This window comes from Epinephelus fuscoguttatus, linkage group LG23, assembly GCF_011397635.1.
Source record: "Epinephelus fuscoguttatus linkage group LG23, E.fuscoguttatus.final_Chr_v1".
Lineage (NCBI taxonomy): Eukaryota > Metazoa > Chordata > Actinopteri > Perciformes > Serranidae > Epinephelus > Epinephelus fuscoguttatus.
This window is the reverse complement of record NC_064774.1, coordinates 31,040,891-31,062,807: the sequence shown is the minus strand read 5'-3', so window position 1 is coordinate 31,062,807 and position 21,917 is coordinate 31,040,891. Positions and strand designations below refer to the sequence as shown.

Below are 21,917 nucleotides of genomic sequence, written 5' to 3'. Positions count from 1 at the left end.
CTTAATCTGGTCTGAGAGAACTATGGTGGCCGATGCAATTAGCCCTATCTAGAGCCAGTGTGTGGTTTGTCTGTTCTGGCCTACAGAAACAACACGGTGGGTTCTGCAAAAGAGGACCTGTTCCATATGTAGACATAAACAGGTCATTTTAAGGCAACAAAAACACAGTTCTTAATTTCAGGTAATAATAAAATCATGAAAACAGTTATGAATAATATATTGCATTTCTGCCAATACACAACCTCCTTAATCCTATACACTCGACCTTCAAGTGGTAAAAATCTAAAATATCGTAGCTTTGCGGGGTGGCTAGGCAAACTGAAAAAGAACGATGAGGCAGAGACGTGCATCTGCTGGCTCAACAGAACCCAGATTAATTCCTTTGCCACAGCAACAGCTAACCTGAGGTTGAGGTGTTCATGGTAAAACAAGAAAGGTAGGGTGTCTAACCTGCTGCTTCTAATTACTTGTATCTCTTGTTAGCTAATTCTCCACCAACATGTGTCTCTTCACTACAAAAAAACCCCCCCACCCTGGCACAAAATTTAGCAAAATACACACTTAACCCCTCTTTTCCCTCCCCGAATCTATTTCTAAGCCAATTACCCTGGACACCTTCTTCAATAACATAACTACTAAACAACACACATAAACAGATACTTAAACCCAGCATTACAATATCATCCAATATTCACTGACTTCCTCAAGATTTCAAAATTAAATGACATACAGGAAACAACAAAGACAAAATACAGCATCCAAGTGTTTTATTGCCACCAGAACATTCCATTGCATTTATGTCAATACTGCTGATTTACAGGAAATTAAGTAGAGCATTTGAATCTGTTCTACATATCAGCATATCAGAGAGGTGTAAGGCCTGTTTTATAGCAGAAATTTTGATCTGATGTGAGTGTGATAAAATGTGTGTGTGTCATTGTGATTTCTGTTTCTCCCACTGTTCTGGTGTGAGGGTCTTCTGTTCAAAAGCGTGGATCTCTTTCAGCTCCTCAGCTAGGCACGTATTCACCATCCTGTTGGAGAGTGGATACATAACACAGTAGTCAAGTAAACGTTTTACATTACTGCTATTATTATCATTATTATTATCATTTATTTTAATTATTGTTTTTTTAAATTATATTATTATTTCCAACTTTTTCTTTTTTTCTATTTATATACAACTTATTACTGTGCACTGTCATGCAAGGAAGGATGAGATGGGGAGGTGAAATGGGGGTTGTAAAGAGCACAGTTGATTGTAATGGTATGATATTGCTATCCTGTTGTTTTTACTCCACACAAAATAATATTATCATGAAAGAAAGGCACCAGTGTTCTTCTCATGTTAGTTATCTGATCTTTACTCTTGTTAATCAAACTTTGATTGGCTCACGGGTCAGATAGGCTTAGTAACCTCTGCTGTACACAGCATCTGACCCATAACAAATAGTTACTTGCTTGCAAATAAGCCAAAATCCAGACAATTATCTTATTCAGTTTACAAATACATATGTTAAGAGTCTTCATGGTTTTGTAATTTGTAAAGTGTTGAATGGTTTGGATGTACTGTTGTAACACATCTCTGCGTAAAGTACATTATAAACTTAAATCTTACAGCCACTATAGAGTGCTGCAGGGATGATGTTTTTCTGAGGCAGATATGGAGGTTAGTGTCACTGGATTTTTCCATTGAATTTTGGATCATTGCAGAAAATAAGCTCTGTGTGTTTTGTTCAGCAAGATAGTCTTCACAACTTAACACTACTTTTGTGATATCTGAAGCCTAAATGCAATCACCACAAGTAAAAGGCTAATGTTAGACTATAAACATATTACACCACAGTTGCATGACTTCAACGTTGCCTCCATAACAAGGCTGTAAGGCTGTGTTCATGACGTTCATTTAGCCACTTGTTAGCAACTGCATTTTTTAGGACACATAAAAGCTTCAAACTTCACGAGTTGGGTATTTACTTTCATATTTTAAGCAGAGGTGGGTAGTAACTAGTTACATTTACTCAGTTACATTTACTTGAGTAACTTTTTGGATAAATTGTACTTTTCAGAGTAGTTTTAATGCAAAATACTTTTTACTTTTACTTGAGTTATATTGTTTTAAAGCAACAATACTCTTACTTGAGTACAATATTTGGCTACTCTACCCACCTATCAATTACACACATATATATATATATGTACAGTATATATAAGAATATATTTGTGTTTCTTGTGCCTTGATTTATGTTATGTTTGTAAAGATTTAATTTGTTTTTGTTTTAGTTAAAGGGGTATCGTTTAAAATACATGAACTTGCAGATTATTATTTTTGATTGATTGATTACGTTCATGTTCTTATTTTACAAATAAATCAGACGTTACTCAACAGTTACTCAGTACTAGAGTAGTTTTTTCACCAAATACTCTTTTACTCTTACTCAAGTAATTATTTGGATGACTACTTTTTACTTTTACTTGAGTAATATTGTTCTAAAGTATCAGTACTCTTAATTGAGTACAATATTTGGCTACTCTACCCACCTCTGATTTTAAGTCATCGAATAAAACGTGAAAATCTCCTAAGCTTGTGTTAACCACAGACCTATTTTCAGGCTTCCCACTGACTTTTAGACAAGGGAACTGGGAAGCTAAAATGCTGACTCATATCCTGGTTTTAGGACTCATTCCTGCACATCCCTATACCTTGTGATACTATGTGTGAAGATCTTTCCAAACTATTTTATCTGTTGTGGTAATATTGTTAAACCAACTGGGATGACAAACAGAAATATATTGCTTTTTCATTTTTAGTCAACTTTGTGGAGAAATATATCTAAAATAACAGACCAAGTTCAATGCCTTTGTGTAACTTAACCAGTCTAACTGGTCATTTTGCAATACTATAGTTGGACATAAGCAAAAACAAAAGAAAAAAAGAAGAAGACTGCCTATTGAGAATGTCTTTGATCCTGCTGATTTTAAAGGTGTCAAACTAGTAACTGTGCTGTACTGTAGCTGCGGGATGTCATGATATTTGTGCTTGTATGTAACGATGTGCCGTGTTGACAGCTCAATTACAGACTGTGGTTTTATAAACTACAATCACGAACTAGTTCTGTGTGCATCAACACAGATATTGAGTGATGTCATGTAGCATAACTGCTATATAATAATATATAATAAACTCTACAGTTTTGACACAATTATGTGGTCTACATTTTTTTTAATATACTGTGTGATTTTCTATTATGTCAGCAGGAATCACTCTTCATCTTTTTGTATAAATGCTGTCTGTGTGGCCCGCTCCTACTTGTTATGTCTTTTAAACTATACTGATACCAAAGATCTGACGACAAACCGCAAAATATGCATTATGTGAGAATTATTACAGTGTGTAATACCTGTGTCTCTGTAACAGTGGTTTGCCCTCAAACTGGGATGACACCACCAGGACTTTGAAGCTGGCAGCACATCTGTTGGATGATGTGTCCTCCACATCCTGGGGTGGACAAGATAAAAGTAACAACCAACAGTCAGCTCACTGTCATGCTGCTAATACTGAATTACTGTATGTATGATCATGTGCTCCATCTTGCTACCTGACTCATATTGTACACTATAGCAGTCTAGTTTTAGTCCCGAGTTAGTCCTCTTAACCAACAGACCAGACTGTTAATGTTCTACTTGTTTTATTAGCTGGGGGGCTGCTTAGCACCACATACACTATTGCACAACTGAATCAAACTGACTCGAAAATCATTCAAGTTAGTGGTGCTTTTTTTTATTGGCCATAATATTATGGTAACTGATGTATGTACCATACATGTACAATACTACTGCGTGGCATTCACATCAAGTATCAGCCTACACTCAATGAAACAGTACTCATATAAATAGTAATTAAGCCTAACGTTATATTAAAATCCCAGTCTCTTCCAACACACCACTGTGGCTAACATAAACCTGCACCATGGAGGAGGGCGGTTGCAATATGCTGTAAATCGCTATAAATATGACACATTTATACAACTTCTCGGTTATATTCTACCATGTTCTAACATTGTTTAAATAGAGCTGGTGAAGGTTTCTGCTCACTACAGCACACATATACATTAAGCTAGGAGAACATGTGATGCAAATAATAACCAGAAACCTACCACGTGTACTGCCGCGAACTCCTTAATAAGTTTCTCCCGGATGCGATCAGCTGTAATAGCCATGTCTGTGTGAACAAAACATAAACTGTCACGTCGGTAAATCAGTTACAAGGGGGCTAATTTTGTATGAATTTCTAATTGACTCTAATCAGACAGATAGACATGCTGACACCGGAAGTACTACGGCGTTCTTCAAGATTAAAAAATGTAAATCTCTTAAAAACACTGTTGTAGCACAGTTATGAACTTATGTTTTAATTTATAAGCGTATCATTACCAGAGTCTGTCTATTTCGGTGTTATTGATAATTTAAATCACCGTGCTACCAGGGTTGGACGTCAGTGACCTCATAACTGACCGAAGAATACGTGTAACTATGGCCAATCAGCTGCTGTATCCACGTCTTGTGGGCGGGGCGTATTTTTAAAGTAGCGAATCACAATATTAGGGGTCCTTACAGAAGGACGAACTAAATGTTAAATATTAATTCATCTACAGTAAAATACGTGGTTAAAATTGACGCAGTTTGAGAAGTGGAGATATTTGTATAGTTGTTATTTAAGATGCGAGCGTTGTATTTGTCTCGCAGCGTGACACAATGAATCCTTTTGAAAATATTTCATCAGGCAGTTTCATAGGCTACGGAGACACACACTGTTTACATGCTAACCCAACGTACCGGTGTTGATGTAGTAAAGTGGCTGTGGTGGACTGTACGTGAAAGCATTAAAAGCATTTGCCTTCTAGCAATAATACGACTAATATTGCCGAGAGAAAGGCAGTGTTACCACTTTTTAATCGGCCAGTTCTTCACAATAATTTTTGTCTTTCGTCTTACTAGCTAACATGTACACAAGGAAGCTAACATAATGCTAATAGCTAATAATTCCGTGGATGCCCTATCTGACGTTAAAGCAGTTGTTGAACTAAGGATGTTTATAATTCTTCTATAATGGTTGTGGAGGTAGAAAGCTTCTTCGGTGTGTACATGTTGTACTGCATCAATCCTAAATTCAAAGGCCGTATTTACATCGGCTTCACTGTGAACCCTGAGCGCAGGATCGGACAGCACAACGCTGGACGGCACAGAGGGGGAGCCAAGAGGACCAGTGGAAGAGGACCATGGTATGACCTAACCTTACTCTGCTATACTACACGATGGACACTGTGTCATCACACAATTACATGATATTTGACATATTTTCATTTGTTTCGTTCAGGGAGATGGTCCTCATTATACATGGCTTTCCTTCTGATATTGCTGCCCTCAGGGTGAGTAAGATCTTTGTTTATGATGTCACACTGGACAATATTTGTATTTTGTAGTCACTAATGTTACATGTGACTCAATTCTACGGTTACACAATATGAGGAATATATGCGGTATCTGATAACATCTTTGAAATTAATTCCAACATACTGAACAAACTGAATATTGTCACTGAACACAAAAGGCGCCATTAAAAAAAAGAATAATGGTTACATTTTTACATACAGTTTTCTAATCTTCTTTTTCAACAAACTCAAAAATAAAATAAAAAAATAAAAAAATCCCAGAGTGGAATATCACAGTCTTTTACAATGTGTTCATTGCAAAGGTTGACCTCACAATGAAGATAAAAAAATGAAGAGTCAGCAGTATTTATGGATTGAATTAGTTTCTAACCCCCAGAAAGTCCCTGCTGTAGTGATAAATGTTGCTCACTGTCATTGATGGATTACTGAACAGGTCTCTCAGACACAGGCCTATGGGCCTACACCTGCAAAATGTCACTCAGTATAACACCAACCAAGAGATTCAAAATGACCACAAAGGGCACAAAAGGACCACAAAGAATTCCAAAGGAACCGCAAAAGGACACACGATTAAAAAGGGTCAAAACAGAGACACCAAAGAGACACAAAATAGCCACAAGCTGACCAAAATGACCACACCGAAAATAACCACACACAAAATTACCACAAAGAGACAAAAAGACTAAAAGATGCACAAGGACTACAAAGAGGCACAAGACAACAACACAAAAAGAGGTTAAAAGGCTATAAGGTCAGTGTGTTGTGTACCTATAGGAAAGGTGGTGGGGCCTTTTGAATATCTGCAGCAAGGGGCCCATTGTCTCATAATTCGCCCATGCTCACAAACACAGACATCGCAGATGCCACAACTCGTCTACTGCTTCATACACACAGGTCCACTGAATACAATAGGTGCTTCTAGAATTAACATTAGGACATGGATGGAGAGTTATTGTGATATGTATTTACTTTAAAAACAGTCCACCCACAATCACAGAGTGTGATTGTGGGTGGAGAGGACAGAGTGAAGTGAATGTGAGAAATGATTAGCTGTTTGTCTCATTATGTTCTAGTGCAAAAATACATCACCACCTAATGCTCAGCAGATTGTTTAGCATGGAAACAAACTGTGGAGTTTTGGTCTTCTTTGTATCCATTAATTACATTATCTGAAACATCAGAGTCATTACACAGTAAATGACGTAAGAAGAGCGCAGAAACGCTTCAGTTATTTCGCAAGCTAGAAATAGTGGATCAGCAGGATTACTTGATGCTTTCCAGACTTCAACTCACCTGAAGGTGTTAGGCTATTAAATAAAGAGTGTCCATGGTCTCTTAAAAATGTTATGTTAAACATGAAATGCACTGACAGACAGTGTGTTGAAGAAATGTATCAAATGATCAATCCCAAGCTATATGCTTTCTGTCATTCAGTTGCAAATAATGGCCAAACATTTAATTCTGGGTGTCTTTTATCTCATTCTGCTCTTTTGCCATTTATAATATAAATTTGGCAATTTATTTCATTGTTTTCATTTTTATGTCAGTGTTAAATTCAGGTCCAGGTAGTATTTAAAAGCTCCTAAATTTTAAGTACCAGATTTTTCCACTTTGCTTTAAACTATGAATTATTCTAACCATCATCTTTATGTTTGTCAGTTTGAGTGGGCGTGGCAGCACCCTCACTCCTCCAGGCGTCTCTCCCATGTCTCCCGGCGCTCCAAGAAAGAGTCCAGCCTGCAGTTCCACTGGCGGGTCGTCTCAAACATGCTGCGGGTGGCGCCGTGGAACAGACTGCCGCTAACGGCTCGCTGGCTGAAACAGGAGTACAGGATGGACTTTGAGCCTAGTCTGCAGCCTCCGCTGCACATCCCCATTGCTTTTGGCAGTGTGAGAGCCAAAAAGATGCTGCCTCTGCAGGCTGCAGGAGAGGAGGACAAGACATCCACTTGTTCTCTCTGTAAAAGGCTGCTTAAGGTACAGTTTCTAAAGATATCAGGAAGGAGTGTGTTCTGAACAGAATGTTACATGAGGTATTTCAGGGGGAGTGATGAGGTGAAACTATTTAGGGATTAACAACAGTATCCATTCACACAGCACTTCCGTGCAGCGGACTGTAGTGAGGGCTGCAAGATACAGGTGGTAAGCACAGGTTTTGGTCTTTGTACAGGCACAATGGCACCAAATCTTAGGGCAACTTTGAGAGAGTGTAGGTGTCTTTGAGTGCAGCTAATGAGTGCCACAGAGGTGGTTATCAACCTGCTCTGTTAACCAAGGCTTCAGGCTCTGTGTGCATTCCCATAAAACTAGTCAGCGTGTCATTTGCGTGTCTTAAAAATGATTGATCCCTGCCACATACTTCCAGCTTTGCAGAATATTAAAACATATTTCAGTAAAAAGCAAATGGACCAGAGAACAAGCACATTAAACTGTTCAGTGAGAGCAACAACAACCTTATGAATAAAATAAAACAATATTCTTGCTCAGATTTTCCGCATCACATGTTGCCCACAGTGGCAAAAAGGAAAAAGAAACCACAAAAAGTGTTATGTACTGTAGGTGCTACTGTAATTGCATTTATAACGCATTTTCTCAGCTGAGAATCTGTATCGCTAATTTACAATTAGCCTATACTCTGTGGATCTGGGGTTACACCAGGGTTACGTTACCTAACCAACACTGGCCGTGGTTATATAACCCCCCTCATGTTCGGTAGTCTGGAAAAAGTCTGTAATTTTCATTTGTGAAATATAACCTTTACTTCAATACAACTCGATAGTATGGTAGTTGTAGGCAGTAAGGTGAACTGCCAGTCCACATATCTCTGTCTCTTGTTGTCCTCAGGAGTCAGAAAAGCTGAGCTGTTTCCACCCATCCTGTGGAATGAGCAGTCATGTGATCTGCCTTGCTAACCATTTCCTGAAGTCAGAGCCGTCCCACCTCCTGCCAGTGGAGGGTGAATGTCCGTCGTGTTGTCACTCTGTTCTGTGGGGGAGCCTCATCCGCCATAAGCATGGCTGCTTTGGGGACCTAGAGGAGATCACACTGTCTGCATCCCAGGTTAAAGACGATGTACAAATATGTCTGTTTCATGCTCAGTATATGGGACATATAGTCATCATATCTGTCTGTGTTCTAAACCTTTACTACTTTTTTATATTTTTTTAAAAAAAGATGTATTACAAGTAAGTGTAGTTTTTGCTTTACTAATTTATCCTCTGATCTTTCACAGGGCCACTGGGCAGATGAGCTGCAGATATGAGGGAATGGAACCTGCAAAAATTAATTTATATTTCCTTCTTAATGAACTGGAACTGTGTTGCCACACGACCGTGTCATAGAGAATTATATAGATTATATGTAATGGATATGCTGTTTCAAACTGAACAGGAAGGTACAGAAAGTTGATAAAAGCTGTCCAGTAGAAATTTGTGCAAATGCAACATCTCAGGACTACAGGATCCACTGGCTGTGTTCCATTTTTATCTTTCTGATCATGAAATATCTTTTTTCACCATGTCTAAATATAAATGTTAAATGTATTCAATATGTGTGAAAAACATTTTTAATGCATTGTGTGACAAATAAAAGATTATTTTGTAGTGTACATGAAATATTTTCTGTCACAGTAGTACAGTAGTGATGCTGATCTGTGAAAGCCTACAGTCCAGTAGCCACTATCACTCCTCGACCTTTTCATCTGATGGCAAAGGGAACAGTTTAGGGAACACTACTACTGGCCTGCCAGATGGTCTCTGGAGATTGTTTGTACTCACCTGTGTACTTGCACCTTTTTATGTATGACAGAACAAAAGTGACAAGCAGCAGGAAAAAGACTTCTAAAATATGCCAAAACATATTTAATGTCTTCTAAATTTTCTTTTGTGTGAAGCAATATTGGAAAAAAGAGACAGACTTCATTCAGAAGTGCTATGCTCAGCAGTTTGTCCCATTTCAATGCCTTGGTGCTTGCGATAGCTGTGGCAGGAGGCATTATGTTTTTTAAGGTTGACCGTCTGTCTGTCCAATTCTTGTGAACATATCTCAAGAATGCTTTGAGAGAACTTGGACTCAATAATGAACTGATTTGATTTTGGTGATAATAAGTCAGAAGTCAAGGTCGCAAGGCAAGGTCATCTATGTTATTCTTGTGAATGCAATATCTCAATACCTGAAGGGATTTAAAAAAAAAAATGGCACAAATGTTCACTTGGATCTATCTTTGAAATGATTTGATTTTGGTGATCAATGGTCAAGATCACTGAACTGAACATCTGTCTCATTCTTGTGAGTGCGATAGCACAAGAACATTTTTAGCGAATTTCCTGTGTCATATGGATTACTGTTAATTTATCATGTTGATCTGTTCTGTACGACATCTATTGCACGTCTGTCCGTCCTGGAAGAGGGATCCCTCCTCAGTTGCTCTTCCTGAGGTTTCTACCGTTTTTTTTCCCCCGTTAAAGGGGTTTTTTTGGGGAGTTTTTCCTTATCCGCTGTGAGGGTCTTAAGGACAGAGGGATGTTGTATGCTGTAAAGCCCTGTGAGGCAAATTGTGATTTGTGATATTGGGCTTTATAAATAAAATTGATTGATTGATTGATTGATTTCCTTAAATTTGGCACAAATGTCCACTTTGAGTCAAGATTGAACTCGTTAGAATTTGGTGGTCAAAGGTCAATGTGACCCTACAAAACACAGTTTTTATCTGAACTCAAAAATGTATACATTGTTATGACAGTATTTCATATAGATGTCTAGTAGAATCAAATAGTGAAGTGACCATTTTATCCAAAGCATAGGTGAACTTCACTGTGACATCATGTTCTGCAAACCCCTTTTCTGGCCATTATTCAACATCATATCTCCGGAACAGAAGGGGAGACATTTAGTCACATACTGAATTGGTCTCATTAATCTTGGGTATCCACCTTGAAACTGTGCTGATTGTATAGATCTTGTGTGCTGCCGGGAGGAAGATGTGTACGAAGCATCCATGTTTTCACACACGTGGAGGTACGTGAGCCGTAATTGCAATTTGACTTGTTCACGGAGGCATACAACTGCGATGCGCTCATTGTAGAAATATTGTAGAGTAATAATTCTGAAGCAGCTGCTGTTTTCTGCTGAACTAAACCCTGCTAAATAATTCAAATTGTCACAAATTTTATCCTGTGCTGAACATTTTACAGGTTTTCATTTAATAGAGTACAAAGCCTGATGAAAAACATTGTAAAGTACTGAAATTCAAGACATTTCAGGGCTTGTTGGTATATGTTTTCACCTTCAGTTGATTTTTAATGGAACCCTGTATTATAATGCAACCCTTGATTATACATGACAAGTTGTTGGGTTGTTGGTTTATTATTAGTGCACTAGTACTCAAGATTGGTTTTGTTTTTGAGACCAGTTTCAAGACCTTTTTTTTAGGGTCTCGTATCAGACTCAGCTACATTTTTACTTGACCTTATGTCAGTTTCAGACAAAAAAGACTCTTATATCAAGATGGATCAAGACTACAACTGTGGGGATATCACTAAACTGCTTGTGCAAGAAAAGAAGTGTCGAATAAAGTTAGTGACGTTGATTTCAGCTCTGTAGTATTTGTTTACTAATAAAATACAAAGAAAAATTCCCTCGTAATTTTTTTTAATGCCTTTTGATTCTTCTTCTGATTATTCTTTCTCATAGTGCACTTCTAAATACACACATATATAGACTACAGTAAGGCGACTAAGTCTCAACCTCTCAAAGTCTTGGTCTTGTCTTGGTGGACGTTTGTGGTAAATTTGAAGACCCTCAAGGCATTCATCTCTCTGACCATGGCTATTGCTGGCGTAAAGGTGTAAAAATGTCATTGTAGCCTTAAAATCCCATAATGTGTGACTAGGGACAGTACAGATGATGTGACCTATGTCTCATCAGTGCGCTGTGGACCTCTTCAGTGCACATTCCCAGTGTTGAGAGGGTCACTTTTGATATGTAATTGCTTACAGATTACTAGTTACTCTGTCAAAATGTAATAAGTAATAAAAGTATTTTAATTCCTTCCTCAAAGTAATGTTACTTAATTACCTTTTCATTACTTTTCTAACAGATGTTTTAAACTGGGCAATAAAGCAGAAAAATGTCAAATAGGTTCAGTAACTGTAACTTATTACAATTACTTAAAAAAAAATTACACGTAACTTATTACTTCCTAACACTAGCAAATACACAGAAATAGTGCCAGTGGACAAGTATATGGAAAGAGGGTTGAATAATAGCAGGGATATGTTTTCATGTAAGGTTTAAGTGTGACAGTCTTTCTTTACAGTCCAGCATGTTGGCACCACTACCTCAAAAAACAACTTTTCACAAAGAAAAAGAAAAACAATGACCAAACTCCTACTCACATGTTAGCTTTTTATTATGCATAGTTGTTAGTTGCAGTCAAAAGGAAACAGTGAAGCATTAGTAATCATCATAAAGTAACCAAAAATCTGAATACAAATATTTTTAGAAAAGCATTAATTTGCAATAATTTGGGATTTTATTTATGCTGTAAGCCATGAAACAAAATAACAGCTCTATAGAGGTGTAGTAATTATCGTCTGTGACGTACATGTTAAGGTAAGACCGTGAAGAAATAACACAATCTTCCTCTTACAAAAGAAAAAGCTGAATTCATATGCAATACAACACACATTTGTTCAGTTCAATACACTCAGCGATTTGGTTGCTACTGTCTTGCTTGGTCTGGTATGACCATTAGAGCTGGGTATCATCTAAAGCAGGGGTGTCCAAGCTTTTTTGAATGGGGGCCCAATAAAACAACGTGAAAATACCTGGGGGCCAACAGATTCCCCCATCAAATTGGTTTTAAAAAAACAAAAAGTGAGATAAATGCAACCATTTTTATCTTTTAATGAACTATTACTTGATGCCTGTCTACAAAGTGTATGATAGTCCTATCATTGTGAGGTAAAAGGTAAAAATGCAAAGTGATCTTGCTCAGTCAACCACTATTGTGTAAAGGGCCACATGTGGTTTATTTTGAAAGTCAAGCCGAGGGCCGATTGAAATTGGTCTGCGGCCACAATTGGCCGCCGGGCTAGACTTTGGACACGCCTGATCTAAAGAATTACAATACCATTACCAGTACCCTTAAAGTTCTAAAGTACTTCATTCAATACCCATAAAAAATAATCAAATGCAGGTATCATTTGACTCGAGATGTTTCGATACTACTTGGTAGTGGGTTATTTTGGTTGATATTGTACAGGTATTGAGTACGGATAGTCAGCTGTAATGACCAATAGCTTATGGAGGCTAATCTTAGTAAACTTGAGATAGAAATTTCTGTGTAACTGACCTGTTGACAGATTTTATGAATTTTCTCTACTTGTACTACGGTCATATTACATTTTAGCATTTGCCATTACCATGTAATTGTTTCTTGTTACATATTGTAGAGACGCTTCATCGTGTGCCTGTACTTATTTTAGTATTTGTCCAATGTGCCTACACTGCAGCATTTTAATTAACAAACACATTAGACAGGGACTACATAGAGAGGGAGCACATATAAAAAACATCTCATAAAAATATGGAATGTAAGTGTAATATTCACTCTTGTTTTAGCTCTGGTTTGGTCTCCACCAACTCCTGAAAAAATTACCTGTCATTTTAGCTGCTACATGCTCCACTATGTTGATTAGCTAATCAGTCCCTTAAGGATGTTGGGATTTTGCGATCACAAATTCCTCCAATCCCCATAAATTTTGTGCAAACATGGTGACAACGTACTTTAAAAAACTCATAGTTCATTTGGTTTTACACAATTCTGAACATTGGTCTCTTGGGGGAAGGTCCTGTGTTTTGTTACCCATCCACACTTGAACCTGCATCCTTATGTGGACTACTTCTGTCTTTACTCCTGTCAGCGCACTGATCACATGGTTGCAGTCTTCCTGATTACGTGGGTTATACATGAATCGTTGTGCATTAGGTATACATACAAACAGTGCATGTGAACAGCCTGAGCTGAGGGGACCTGCAGAGTTGATGATAACTCTTTGTGGGTTTGTCACTACAACTGACCCCCTTGACATTACACATAGCCATTTGATCCATTGTTAAATTAAACATATTGATTATTGCAACTTTAACTTTGTGTAGCATTCACATGTGGCTGACCACCTGTCTTCTGCCCTTGTCCTTTTTGTGTCCTCACTGTTGGACAGGGGGGGCTTGTACAGTGATCACCGGCTGAGAGGGACAGAAAACAAGGAAAAGTAGAAATTTAAGATATAGAATGGTTCGCTGCTAAAATTTCAAGTTGCTGTTAAAGCTTTTCTTTGTAAAGTGTTTCACTTTTGAAACTCTGCTTAGGGTCCCAGGCACCACCGGGCTGGCCCTGCATCCTTCCTTTCCTTGTGTGGTTAGTATATTTGTGGGCATTAGTTATCCAGAGGACCTCCATGATAGAACCAAACATGGTTGCAAGATTTATGACACAAAAAGAAAATCTTTGCAGCTACTACTACCACACCTATTGTCAGCATTTACTCACCATTTTGGGAGCTGGTGAGCAGCAGTTGATCACCTTGTAGCAGTAGGCAACCAAAGTGAAGGAGATGGCCAACAGAGCAGCCTGAATGGCTATACCTTCAGCAAAAAAGTGTGAGTTGGCGTCCTGTAAGAGGGGTGAGATTTGTAGAATGCTCGTATGAAATCAAAAAAGTTAAAGAAATAAAAATAACGTGCCTCTATCCCTTACACTTTAACTGACACTGCTTTCACGTGTCAATTAAATGTCAATTGACTTTTCATCTGCCTCCAACTGTTACTTTTTAACTCACACTTCAATTGCTTTCATTCTTCAACTAACATTTTAACTGCTTTCATGTCTTACTCTTCAACTCTGGACTCTTTAAATGAGAGTTCAGCTGCTTTCAGTGCTCACATCATCAACTAATATTTCAAAATGTATAATATTTGAAAGTTTTTTTAAATTATATGTAATTGTTAGAAATGAATTATCAATACCTAAAGCCCCATATTTTAATCATAATGCTGCCCTCCAGGATTTTGCGGGCTTTTTGGGGGATTGTTGTGGCCTAAAATGTCCGATATCATGGCAGCTTTTCTTTTTATAAAAGAAATATGCATTGGTAAAACATCAACAGAGATGGCGCAAATCAAGAAGCATCAGTAAAAAAAACAAACACCCCAAATAACAAATCGCGTAAAATAAGAAGTAAGTAAAATTGTGGGAGCAAATGAAACTTGTTAAAATAGTTGCAATTTTTTTCTTTATAATTCATAAAAATGGAAGAGAGCTTAAACTATTTTCTATCACACAAAAACTCTCCATCTCTGGTTTTCATTATGCAACTTGAATTTTGAAGAAAGCTTCCACACTATGTTTAGATGTAGTACTAGTACTAGTGCTCGACTAAATCGATTGTAAACATGCAAAATGGACATTAATGAAAAAACAAGTGCAATTTGAAATTAATTTATTGAACAACCAGGCTTTAATTGGCGTATATTACTTTAAAAATTTATAAAGTTAACCTAAGAAATGTAAACTTTAAATTACCATCCAACTCTGAGCTGTTCAATGCTCCCAACAAACTCTCAGCAACACCGAAACGGGTCAACTCAGTCTTTAAACTTGTAAAAACTGTTGGGTAATGTAAGATGTGTGATGCTTACAGTTAGCCCTGTCACTGTGTGTGTGTGTGTGTGTGTGTGTGTGTGTGTGGGCAGATTGGCTGGAGCTTACACTTCTGCATCAGTGGTATATAGTATAGAGTGCCCCAGGAATGAGTCCTAAAACTTGGAAATGAGTTAGCATTTTTGTACTCCCTCTTCCCTAGCTGTGAAGTCCATGGATTTTTTAAATGAGTTCTTGGTTAGATGCCTGTAATGAGGTCTGTGGTTAACAAAAGCTGAAGAGACTTTCATGTTTTGTTCTACAACATAAAATATGTCAGTAAATACCCCACTTGTAAATTTTGTGTGTCTTAAAAAAGTTGCTAAATGAGTCTATAGGACGTCATTATGCCAAACATGGCTTTACAACCTCAACCTCGTTGTGGTGGTGACTTTAAGTCATGCGACCACGGTAGTTTTCTTTATAGTCTAACCTTAGCTTTTTACTGATGGTGATAGCATTTAGGCTCCAAAAATCATAAAAGTGGTGTTAATTTGTGAAGATTATCTTGTTGAACAAAACATCCAGGTATCGTAAACGTTAGTTTGTCACAGAGCTTATTTTCTGCAATGATCCAAAAAATCCCATTGGATTTTTGACGGGGGAACCAGAACGATGCTTACTTCCGCATTGGCCAACAAAAAAAACGTCATCCCTCTATAGTGTCTCACAATAAATAGAGAGTGACAGCAGGGCATAAATGAGGATTTTAGCCATTTTAAATCATAGAACTTGGTAAAACTTAAGGGAAACTACGATGATTGTTCAAAGAAGGCATTGCTGTGATTGGATGAAATTGCAAGGCCACAAGGAATTCACAGGGATTGGTTAAATTTGTGTTAACTGTTGCGATTGTGACATTACAACATCCTGGAGGACTGACAATGTCATGACACATCACTGCAAAAAATTATAATGGTAAAATCACTCTTGTTTGCTCTTTCTGTGTCAGATTTTAAAAGGTAACTTTGGATGTATAGAATGTAAATATGTTTGTCATGCATTGCGTTATAACCCATCACTACAGGACACATACAGTTTCATTATGCATCTTATCCATATCTAAAATATGAAAATATGTTATTATAAAGAGCAAACAGTTATAGCTCACCGAATACTTTCTGCATTTTTCCATTTCTGCGGCGCTGTGATCGTAGTAATAAATGTAGCACCCATAAGATGACTCATTCATTTTAATCAGAGAAAGTATAATGTTGAAGATGGAGGCAGTACAGGCGACAATCTGCATCCCGAAACAGGCCCTCAGCTGAAACACAAGTGACACAACTTTTAAGAAATCACTTGACTTGCTTGGTTCTGCAAAACATTAATCGACAGGATAAAATTATAGGGGAAAAAAAAAATTATAGACAAAACTGTTGCACTAGTTAATTCACAACTACTGAATTGTCACAGCTGGATTAACCAGCTTCACTCTCATCTGCGGTTTATTAAAGAAGTATTTCACTGCTTGAAAGATGTGTTTTCATAAAACTGGGCTGTCTATGCAGTAGAAAGACACAAATGCTTTTAAAATTGGCGCTATATGGCCAGGGAAATTGGAGAAAAATGGCTGTGACAATCGCCTTTGCTCAAGTGGTAGAAAACTTACTACGACAATGAACTGTGCCCCACCAGACCAATAAACACTCCTGCTGGTAGGCGACGTAACGTAAGTGATGTAATGTGAGCTCGCCATAATGACCCAGAAAACACTGTGACGGCCAGCTGGTTAAAAACAATCTATTACAGTTAAAGCAAAAATAAATGTGTTGTGAGTTTGTCACATCACAGAAAGATGTGTTATTAACCACCAAGCAAAATTTGAATGATTAAATTCACCAGCTATATAAAATTAGGTTTCAAAATCATGAAAAAGTGAGCAGTATTCTGTATTCTGCTGTAAAAAATAAACTGGGGGCGTGTTTGCTGTCAGCGTTGAGCCGAAGAACAAGCCGATACAAAGCAAAAGAGTCTTGTTAGCAGCTAACCTTATAGCGCCGTAATGTACACACCCCCTGAGCAGAAGAGTGATTGTGAGCCAATTGGAACGTAGATTCTGCACCTGGGTGAGAATAAATAACTCTCCATAGCAGCAGGTGGCAGTAGTCTGTATTCATCATTTGCCATACTAAAATGGACAAAGTGTTCCTTAAAGTTATTGCTGCCTGTGTATTTAGCTTCTCCTGCCTGTTCCTTTACTAAATGGTGCTGTCTGTTCCTGATACAGACAAGCACACATGGCTGTCCATACGTGGCCACTTTTAGCGCTGCTTGCTACCAGTTAAAGCAGCAACACGGCTGAATCTGGTCATGTATGGACCGGGTCAGCAGAGTTGTGCAACAAGCAGTTACATTCAACCTAATCCTGTGACTCATCCGGCTCATCTTTTAGAGGAAGTGGCCGAGACGGAGAACAGTTCTTTTTTTGTGGCAAGGAGAGTGCAACAGTGCAAAGTAGTGTTCATTTCTCATGACAAGACATTTTGTTGTTATTATACATGGCCTATACAGAATTGGTGATCATGTCGGAGCCAGGTAACTCACCGTTGGCAGATGGAGGTTCTGTGCTGCTATAGCCAAACTCCCAGCAATTATCACCTGTGAAGACAACCCAGATCAGATCAGTTTGGAGTTTCACCAGTTTACAGCAGTCACAAGGAACTGAAAATGCCTACTGTGGTGGTCATTTCAGCAGGAAACTGTAAAAGGGTCTATGAAGTGGCCTGAATGCAACCAGGACAGCAAATGGACTTTTGTTGGTCAAATAAATTACAAACTATTGACAGTCCAAACATGTTGGCTACTAGGAATTGTGCAGCATTATGAGAGCTGCTGATCAGAAGAGAGTAAAAAAGAAAGAAAATCTGAGGCTCAGGGCCTGTATTCACAAAGAATCCTAAGACTAAAAGTAGCTCTTAGTGACGTCATTCTAAGAAAAATCTTAGAATTCCTCGAATTCTAAGTTTTTTCTTAGAATTTTCCCTTGGTAAGATAAAAGTTATTCACAAAGCATCTTAGGCCTTAAGAGAGCTCCTAAGGTGAAAAACTGTTAAGAGGAGGGAGGAGGTTGATATATCTATGTGCTTACCAGTAGAGATGAAATGAAGAATGGTACATCAGTGCTCACAGCACCCAGGCCTTGGGACAGAAACAGAACCATGCAAGTGACCTTAAACAAGCTCAGGCCAATCTGAGTGATCTGGGACAGCAGAGAGAATACCTCATATTAGTGTTAGAAAACTCATATAAGTACAGATTAAAACACACAGACACAGACACACACTGTACCCCCAGAGCTTTGGGCTCAGCCTCCAGGTACTTCTCTTTCCTGTTGGCATTTTTCTGGAAGCTGACTGTGACCAGTGGGGTCTGAGCTGGGCCGACGCCTTCCTCCACAACTGCTGCTTCATCTGAAACAGACAAAGCTACTCTTAATGTTGTCTCATGTCTTTCATGTGTATTCATTTGGGACAGCATGTTTCAGGTAAATTGTGACAATAATAAAAGGCTATTTAAATTGAAGTGTGGCATTAGTGTGTTCATATATCCTGATAAAAAGAGGGACCTCACATCTGTGTCAATACAGAACCATAGTACCATAAGGTGCTACTCTTCTAAAAATTAGTTTTATAACTAAGTTCAGGACGAGACCATGCCTTGAGCACATCCCATTTCCAGCCAAAAGTATTTAAGCACACCTGATCCATGCTCTTCCTCTTTGCCTCCCACAATCTCTTTTAGCCTTTTATGTCTTCCCCTGTCTTTTGTGTGCATACAGGAACCACTGGGGGCTCTATCCAGACCAGAGTTCACAAAATGATGTCTCCTTGACTTAGTCTCAACTCCCATGGTTCCCTACTGTGTTCCCATCTTCAACCGACACGTCCACCATCACACTCATCCATGACTTGGAGACCCAGCCTTCATCCCTGTCCCTTCATTCCCCCATTCATTCTTCCCCAGACCCTCATCCCTTCATCACTCATGCCTTAGATCCTTGACCCTTCATACATTCATTCCTTAACCCTCATCCTTTCATCCCTCATCCCTTCATCCCTTGACCCTAATCTCTTCATCCCTAATGCCTTGACCCTTGCACCTTCATCCATTCACCCCTCAACCCTTATCCTTTCATCCCTCATGCTTTAGACCCATGACCCTTCATCCTTTCATCCCTCAACCCTCATCCTTTCATCCCTCTATCCCTCAGCCTCCATTCATCCATCCCTTGACCCTAAACCCTCTACCTTAACCCTTCATCCATTCATCCCTTGACCCTCATCCCTCTGAATCTCAACCCTACATCCATTCTTCCCTCGAACGTCATCCCTTCATCCATTCATCACTTTACTCTTGTCCTTTCATCTCTTGACCCTCATCCCTCTGTCCAACACCCTTTATCTATTCATCCCCTGACCCTCATCCCCTCATGCCTTAGACCTTCCATCTTTTACCATTCATCCCTCAACCCTTATCCTTCTACCCCTCGACCCTCATCCCTTCATCCCTCACCCTTCATCCATTTATCCCTTGACCCTCATCCCTCTAATCCTCAATCTTCATCCACTCATCCCTCGACCCTCATCCTTCCATCCCTTCATCCCCTTATCCCTTCATCCCACATCCTCTTGTCCCTTTATCTCCTTATCCCTTTATCCTTTATCTCCTGACCCTCATCCCTCTATCCGTCACCCTTCATCCATTTATCCCTTGACCCTCATCCCTTAATCCCTTATCCCTTTGGCCCTTCACAGTCTTCCTCGACCCTCATCCCTTTATGTCCTCATTCCTTCATCCTTTCCTCCAGACCTTTAATCGATTATATGCAATAAACCATTCTAAATCTTTATCCTTATTGGCGTGGTCTTTGTCAGTGACATTGTGTATCATAGTAGGCTTTATCATTTTGTCACATTAGCATATCTTAATCATTTTCTCTGACACTGTCTGATGAGTGCCAATGAGTGATGTCACAATAGTTACGTCCAATTTTTTATACAGTCTTTGGTCTATGGTTAAAAGCAGTATGTTTGTTATGTAACAACAACATCACCACATGGTGCACAACCATAATTAAATTATGTTGTGTTACATTAAAACAACGTTAACTTTAGGTTTCACACAGGACATGAACTATGGTCTCCTGGCTTGTCTTACTTTGTTTGGCCCATCAACCTCACCCACGTTTCTCACTCTATATACTACTGTATGTCAGTTGCCCTTAGCATCAAGTGGCCTTACACTGGAGTTAGCTGAAAGCTAAGTAACCTTGAATATATATTTAAGTTTCAGAAAACCAACAAACATCAGTTTACTGTGTAAACATATAATTCACACTTCATTTCTTCACATAACAAAATAAAATCAGGAATTCACATATATCATATGTTGGGTTGCATTTTTTTTTTAAAACATTGATGATAAGCATGTGATACTGGATATAAAATCCGTCCCAACATAGCTGAAGTCACTTTGCAATGGAAAAGAGAAGCGCATGCACTGCAGGCGCGTGTGCAGCGGAAGTCAGTTTAAGCAGAAAACAACATCTGGATTTCATCACTACACAAACACTTCTGTCCTCACTGATAACTCACAGCTATGGAATAATGTACCTCTACGATTAAGAACAAAGCGTGCATTTACCTGCCATGGTCGTGATGTCCGTGGTGACTTCCCTTTTCAAAGTATTTTCTAACGGTCTCAGGCTGCAGATCGGAAGTTTTGCAACAACTTAGTGGATTTGGGAGATCCAGTCCCGCCCCGCGTCTGTCACTGCAACATGACTCCTGCTGCACATTTCCTCTATCAGCTGTTTAAACACGGATGATGATTGGCTGAGCGACGGCTTATTGGTTTCATGTCTAAATTATCATCATTTCATTAATGGAGCTGGAGAACAGAAAATTACTGAAATGACATTTGTGTTTCATGCAGATTTTATTTGATTAATCTATATGGTTAGTTAGTTCGGCCTTTGTTTCGACCAGACTAGCTGCAACTTGTAACATGAGGCTAATTTTGATTTCTCAAAATTCTTAGAATATTTCTCTCTGTTTCTTTGGTGAAACGTCCATTACTCCTGGATTTTGACTGGACTCAGATCAGCAGATTCTGAGTGTTTTAAAAGGCATCTCGTACTTATTGTCTGTATTTTACTGATGCAACCTTGCCTGATTTGACTTAATTCTCCAACAATTTTTGCTTGTCTTTGATTTAAATATTTTTTCATTTACTTTTTTTCCAACTGGAAAGCACTTTGTGATTCTTTGTAATTTAGGAATACTTCACAAATGTTAAATGACATATTTGATTTCTTCCTATTCATTATGATGATAGGAAAGAACAAAGGTAACTGTAGACCTAGGTGATGATTGCAGTGCACCCTCCCAATACCTCAAATCTCTTAGCAGATATAAGCATTTATTTGAGCTTTAGAAAAAGGGCTCAGACTCTTGGTATTTACACCAGGACATTACAACTTCAGTACAAATTCTAAATCTTGCTCAGTAAAACATACAGTAATAAATTAGAAGGGCACCCATACCCCTTTTCCACCAAATTAGCTCTGGTTCTTGAACCAGTTCCATTTAGGGTTGTTGGAAATTTGGTACTATGTAGCATCAGTTATGAGTGGAACCATTGTAATCAAGGATGTATCATCAACAGAGAGCTTTGCACAATGCACAATGGAAGTAAACAGTAGTAGCAAGATGGCAGATCACATTGATTATGTGTGAGCTGTTTTTAGTTAAGGCATT

General features: G+C 38.5%; 3 protein-coding genes across 4 annotated transcripts; 1 reads left to right on the top strand and 2 right to left on the bottom strand.

Moving 5' to 3' along the window:
• Positions 1-750: 750 nt before the first annotated feature.
• zgc:112271 (uncharacterized protein LOC553698 homolog) lies at positions 751-4,544 on the bottom strand. 2 transcript variants are annotated; one of them, XM_049568175.1, is made up of 4 exons: positions 4,435-4,544; positions 4,158-4,222; positions 3,402-3,499; positions 751-1,034 (listed from the first exon to the last, which is right to left on the bottom strand). In XM_049568175.1, the coding sequence occupies exons 2-4, from the start codon at positions 4,218-4,220 to the stop codon at positions 935-937; spliced, it is 261 nt and encodes an 86-aa protein (XP_049424132.1). In that variant the 5' UTR covers positions 4,221-4,222; positions 4,435-4,544; the 3' UTR covers positions 751-934. The 2 variants fall into 2 exon arrangements, with proteins under 2 accessions (XP_049424132.1, XP_049424131.1); XM_049568174.1 differs by lacking the exon at positions 4,435-4,544 and having other exon boundaries at positions 4,158-4,421.
• A 123-nt stretch (positions 4,545-4,667) lies between these two features.
• slx1b (SLX1 homolog B, structure-specific endonuclease subunit) lies at positions 4,668-10,048 on the top strand. Its single transcript, XM_049568173.1, has 5 exons — positions 4,668-5,282; positions 5,378-5,429; positions 7,113-7,430; positions 8,298-8,513; positions 8,686-10,048. The coding sequence occupies exons 1-5, from the start codon at positions 5,110-5,112 to the stop codon at positions 8,713-8,715; spliced, it is 789 nt and encodes a 262-aa protein (XP_049424130.1). The 5' UTR covers positions 4,668-5,109; the 3' UTR covers positions 8,716-10,048.
• Positions 10,049-12,297: 2,249 nt separating this feature from the next.
• LOC125884141 (uncharacterized) lies at positions 12,298-20,938 on the bottom strand. Its single transcript, XM_049568945.1, has 7 exons — positions 20,803-20,938; positions 18,448-18,569; positions 18,248-18,358; positions 17,704-17,757; positions 16,268-16,423; positions 14,008-14,130; positions 12,298-13,703 (listed from the first exon to the last, which is right to left on the bottom strand). Exons 1-7 carry the CDS (start codon positions 20,807-20,809, stop codon positions 13,665-13,667), a joined length of 612 nt encoding a protein of 203 aa, XP_049424902.1. The 5' UTR covers positions 20,810-20,938; the 3' UTR covers positions 12,298-13,664.
• Between the last annotated feature and the right edge of the window lie 979 nt (positions 20,939-21,917).

What these genes read in the sequence shown, in the direction of transcription:
- zgc:112271 (XM_049568175.1), bottom strand. Translation starts at nt 4,220, where the DNA reads ATGGCTATTACAGCTGATCGCATCCGGGAGAAACTTATTAAGGAGTTC. An exon ending in AGTTCGCGGCAGTACACGTG is followed by an intron (nt 3,500 to 4,157) that starts GTAGGTTTCTGG and finishes TGTCCACCCCAG; the next exon opens with GATGTGGAGGACACATCATC. An exon ending in CCACTGTTACAGAGACACAG is followed by an intron (nt 1,035 to 3,401) that starts GTATTACACACT and finishes ACTCTCCAACAG; the next exon opens with GATGGTGAATACGTGCCTAG.
- LOC125884141 (XM_049568945.1), bottom strand. An exon ending in AGAACCTCCATCTGCCAACG is followed by an intron (nt 16,424 to 17,703) that starts GTGAGTTACCTG and finishes CTTGTGTTTCAG; the next exon opens with CTGAGGGCCTGTTTCGGGAT. An exon ending in AAAAATGCAGAAAGTATTCG is followed by an intron (nt 14,131 to 16,267) that starts GTGAGCTATAAC and finishes CCCCTCTTACAG; the next exon opens with GACGCCAACTCACACTTTTT.
- slx1b (XM_049568173.1), top strand. Translation starts at nt 5,110, where the DNA reads ATGGTTGTGGAGGTAGAAAGCTTCTTCGGTGTGTACATGTTGTACTGC. An exon ending in ACCAGTGGAAGAGGACCATG is followed by an intron (nt 5,283 to 5,377) that starts GTATGACCTAAC and finishes TGTTTCGTTCAG; the next exon opens with GGAGATGGTCCTCATTATAC. An exon ending in TCTGTAAAAGGCTGCTTAAG is followed by an intron (nt 7,431 to 8,297) that starts GTACAGTTTCTA and finishes TGTTGTCCTCAG; the next exon opens with GAGTCAGAAAAGCTGAGCTG.